The sequence below is a fragment of the Triticum dicoccoides genome, chromosome 6A, assembly GCF_002162155.2.
Source record: "Triticum dicoccoides isolate Atlit2015 ecotype Zavitan chromosome 6A, WEW_v2.0, whole genome shotgun sequence".
In the NCBI taxonomy this organism is placed as follows: Eukaryota; Viridiplantae; Streptophyta; class Magnoliopsida; order Poales; family Poaceae; genus Triticum; species Triticum dicoccoides.
This window is the reverse complement of record NC_041390.1, coordinates 1,745,121-1,750,048: the sequence shown is the minus strand read 5'-3', so window position 1 is coordinate 1,750,048 and position 4,928 is coordinate 1,745,121. Positions and strand designations below refer to the sequence as shown.

The following is a 4,928-nucleotide window of genomic DNA, read 5'->3' as shown; positions in this document are numbered from 1 at the left end:
ACAAAAGAAAATGATAAAAACTTCAAAAATTAAAATCATTTGGGATGTAGTTATGTTACTACATCTACTAGTTAGGGAAATTTAAAAACATAAATTTCGACATGTTTTGCAAAAAAACTCTTACGAAAAAGTAAAGCGACTATAATTTTTGCATACGATGTCGAAGAAAAACGTATAATATATAAGAATGTTCAGCATGAAAAGCCGGTTCCGATTTCGGTCAAACTGTGGTCAAACTCTGAAAGGAAAAAAAGTTATCCTCAAATGTAAGTTTTTTTTTAAAATTTTGGTCAAACTATGGTCAAACTACTTATTCAAGAAATATTAGTGTTAATAAATAATTATTGTTTTTTAGAATAATAGTTTCAAACTCAAACGGTGAAACATGTGACTTCATACTCAAGCTAAACTCCTAAGGGTTAATAGGATTGACAGCTTACTATTGTCAGGAAAACAACACGTGCAGACTTGGAAACTAGGGGGAATAGAACTTGAAAGTTAAGCGTGCTGGCGCGGGCTCGTGGCACGTGGTGGGCCTTTGGCCCCGGGCCGTGTTGAACCGGGACTAAAAGGGGGGAGGAGGGACCTTTAGTCCCCACCCTTTAGTGCCGGTTGCAGAACCGGGACTAAAGGTCCTTACGAACCGGGACTAAAGCCTGATTCTGCACTAGTGTGGACCTCCTCGCCTCCAAGGATGAGGCAGCAGGCGCCACCGTCAAGTTCCAGGCCACAGCTGAGGTGGAGTGCGGCCACAAGCTGCAGGTATCGCACGCCAATCGTTGCGGCGAGTTCATATCACCCACGTTCTACAAGCACTCTGCCGAGCAAGGTTTGCAGCTCCACCTCACCACGCTGTACACGCCCTGGCAGAACAGTGTCGTCGGGAGGCAGAACCAAACAGTACTCGGGATGGCACAAAGCATGTTGAAGGTGAAGCCGGAGCCAGGCATGTTTTGTTGCTAGATTCTCGATGTTCTCGTTGTCTCGTTACCTTCCAGATGTTTAAGCCTACCATGTTGCCCACATACAACCATGATTACCACTTCATAGCAAACCTTGTGTTGGCTACATTACCGCTCGCTCAAGAAGCTTGACAACCTTCCGAAATGTTGGGGGTAGGATTGCTTTGTGTTTGGTGTGTAGGTACCGAGGATTTGGGATGTAGAAGAAATACCTACTAGTTTGATAAACCTTAGTTCTCAATCGAGGGAAATACTTATGTTGGGTTAATTCACTCTCACACTTGAGGGTTACCCAACCACTGTTACGAGAGAGCAAACACTCGACAGCTGACACATGCACCTCTTCCGGAGCCGGCGGGTGCTACGTATGACGTCTCATGCAGGGACGTCAAGTCATGCATGCTATCAGTAGGTACTATATGGTGGCTCTGGTGGAGGTGTCATGTTTTTCCTGTTCCTACTGGATCAAAAGCGGTGCGACGATAGTGATGGGAGGGAAGGCGGTATGATACGTCTTTGTCTTCCAGTATCTTCTCTAGAGGTATCCGGTTATTGAGGTGTCAGTAGACGAACAAGGGATGATGGTAGAGACGGCATCAACGATGAGTTTGCGCACTTGAGTGGAAACACAAGATCTCTAATCAGGCTATGTCGACGCGCGCAGTTGTGTCCGTGCTAAAGGTGTTGGATCGAAGCTCGGCTTTGAGGATGAGAATCCTAAGATCAACATTGGGTTCGACTCGTCTTCATTGGCGCACAAGCGATGATTCTTTCTTGTAGGCATAACCTAGAGGTTGCATACTTTTTGTTTTGTGTTTGTCTTTTATCATAGGCTTAGTAGCTGTTGGTGGAGTTTCTGTCGCCCGCATGAGGCCTCCGATATTATTTGTGGGTTGATGTTGTTGTCTACTGGATTTTGAATAATTATTAATAATATATGACTGTGTGCATTGCCGTTCAATGCAGAGGCCAGGGGTTATCCTGCTTTCATAAAAAAAACAGATACAGATAAGGTATCTAGAGTGTCGTTTTTGGCCGAAAATAACCTAAACAGAAGTGTGTGTTTTTTTGGCATGTCCGTATTTTTTTCATCATCCATTGCCATTGGAGATGCGTCTCACCATGGAAGAAGAGACGACACGCGCAGGCACGCAAGCATGCAGTAGCACCGGTGTGAATCCATCTCAAACGGAACCGATGGCCTCCTCGGAACTCTAAACACACGCATTAATCGTAATTAACCAGCGGAGGAGACGGATGGCCACTGCTGGATTAATTACGACGGTTGAACACAACGAGGTTGTGAAAAGGAGAGGGAGGTCGTGCATCTCTATAAATGAGCCTCTCTCGGAAATCAGCACTTCACTCTCGCCGTCTCCTCTCCCTGGCTGGCTCCCGGACCGGAACGTCACCGTCGCCGCCTCCTCCACCAGCTCATCTCATCCTCTCCCACGGTCCCACCCCGGCCAGCGATCCTCCGTTCTTGGATCAGTAAGTGCATCCAGACATCACCGAGTACTCCATCCCATATCACGCGATTCTCATCTGTTCCTATATATGTTTCTCGCAGCTCTACTATCGGAAGTTCGTGAGGCATGGCCTTCGCTGGTGTATCTCTCATCGCCGACGGCAGGCTGTGCGCCTCCACCGAGTCCGTCGTCGACTCCGGCGCTGACAGCGGGTATCACTTGCTCGTTGTTGAAGGCTACTCGCGCACCAAAGAGACAGCTCCCAACGGGGAGTGCATCCAGTCTCGTCCTTTCATTGTTGGAGGCCGTCGCTGGAAGGTCGAATACTACCCTAATGGCTTTGACAGGAGTAACGAAGACTTCATCTCGGTTTTCCTTGTCCAGGACGAATATCTCAGGAACCAAGTTCAGGCTCACGTTGCCTTCAGTTTCATTGACCAACCTGAGTTGCGAGTACCAAAGCTCATCCGTCAAAAGCAACCATGTCGCTTCTATGGTGACCACAGTCTTAGTGATCAGCCAGGAGGATTTGTGACAAGGGGGGCTTTCGAAAGATCAAGCCACCTCAAGAATGACAGCTTCGTACTACGGTGTGATGTTGTTGTCCTCGACAAGAAGGACGACGAGAGCGATGAGGAAGAGGAGGAGGAGGAGGAGGAGGACGACGACGAGCTTGCTCGTCCGTTCATCAAATTGCCACCGTCCGACTTGCCAAGCCATTTTAGCGACCTGTTCCTAAGCAAGGAGGGTGCCGACATTACGTTCGAGGTTGGCGGCAAGGAGTTTGCTGCACGTCGGTGCGTGCTTGCAGCCAGATGTACCGTCTTCAAAACACAGCTCTTTGGCGCCATGGACAAGGGCGCTACTGCACCAAGTGTGGAGAAGATAGATGGCATCGAAGCGAATGTCTTCAAGGGCCTGCTTACTTTCATCTACACTGACGGAATGCCTGATTTCAAGGACCCAAGCTTGCTGCTGCAGTTGCTTGAAGCTGCGGAAAGATACGATCTCCAAAAGTTGAAGTTGATCTGTGAAGAGAAGTTTGCCAATCTGATATGCAAAAACAGGATTGCACAAGTTATTGTCGTGGCTGAGCGGAGACGGTGCTGCTGGTTGAAGGAGGCCTGCTTGGAATTCATCAAAACTCACACGAGTTTGCATAGAGTTTTTACGGCCGATGGCCTGGAGCAGATAATCAGGACCTGCCGCCCCTCCGTTCTCAAGGAGCTCATCTCCAAGTTTGCTTCACAAGAAGGGGCAGGTTCGTACTTCTTGTATATATACAATCCGACCCTAGGTAGATATGGCAGGATCACTGTCCATGCATGCGTCAATCGTTCAGTGGCTTTGAGTAATGCTGTTCAAACTCTGATTGCAAGTTTGTGTGTCATCCTACTGACTATATCTTCGGTGCACTGTTTCATTTGCAGCGGTGGGTGCTGTTGTGGAAGGGGCAAATGATACTGGCACAAGTGGCCAAGCTGAAGACGGAGGCGAACGTGATGCTGGATCGAAGAAGCGTAAGATGGATGCGGCATAGAGACGATGTTGGCGATTTCTCTAGATTGCTTGAGTGCTGATGTTAAAGCTGGAAACCCCAGCCTGTTATCTTTTGTTCTGCTTGAACGTTGGAATACTGAATATGCATGGGGTCTTTGGTAGTCCGGCCGTCTGGATAAACGTCTGGATAAAATGCCTTTTATCTAAAAATATATATATGTCGAATTGCCTTTCATTTCGTCATGCATATGCACATATATCTCTGTTAATTAGGATGTTAAGCTGAAACATTTAGTTTAGGTGCGTGCATGGGTGACCTTCTAATCCAATCAGCTTCAAGCTAGTATAAAAAATGGCTGCAGCGTGCAGGTTCTTTAGCATGGCCCCTTCGCCGTTATGGGAGTCATGTTGTGGGAATACAAAGCTGTGTTATACCCAAACATCTCTTAACCACAGTAATTTTAGCAACAGATTGAAAGAAACGTGAGCTGTGACGCCGAGGACACGGAAGAAGCAAATAATTCACCTTATAAGACCTTTTTTTAGGGAATCACCTTATAAGACGTTTGTGGAAAGCATCAAAGTGGTGTCATCCATGTCTCGCTCTCGTTAGTGGATGATGGCTTCGCCCTGGGGGTTGCCCTTTGCTGAGTTCCCGCCAAACAGAAGCTCACAGGGACGATTTTCTGTAATCTTTTTTTGAAATGCGGAAAAACATTGTGGAGTTCTTACACTGGATCTTGATAACTAACATATGCTGGTCCCGGTTGCTGCCACATGGGAGTACTGTTGTTGGAATACAAGCCTGTATTATACCCAAACATCTCTTAGCCACTGTAATTTTAGCAACAGATAAAATTCAAAAAAACTTAGCAACAGATTGGAGGTTTCGTGTTCTGTGACGCTGAGGACACGAAAGAAACAAAGAATTCACCTCATAAGACCATTTTTTAGGGAATCACCTTATAAGACCTTTGTCAAAAGCACAGAAAACGAA

The 4,928-nt window shown here is 46.8% G+C and overlaps 1 protein-coding gene across 1 annotated transcript; it reads left to right on the top strand.

Annotated features, from left to right (window-relative positions):
- Positions 1-2,557: 2,557 nt before the first annotated feature.
- LOC119318874 (BTB/POZ and MATH domain-containing protein 2-like) lies at positions 2,558-3,971 on the top strand. Its single transcript, XM_037593442.1, has 2 exons — positions 2,558-3,692; positions 3,862-3,971. The coding sequence occupies exons 1-2, from the start codon at positions 2,558-2,560 to the stop codon at positions 3,969-3,971; spliced, it is 1,245 nt and encodes a 414-aa protein (XP_037449339.1).
- Positions 3,972-4,928: the final 957 nt, after the last annotated feature.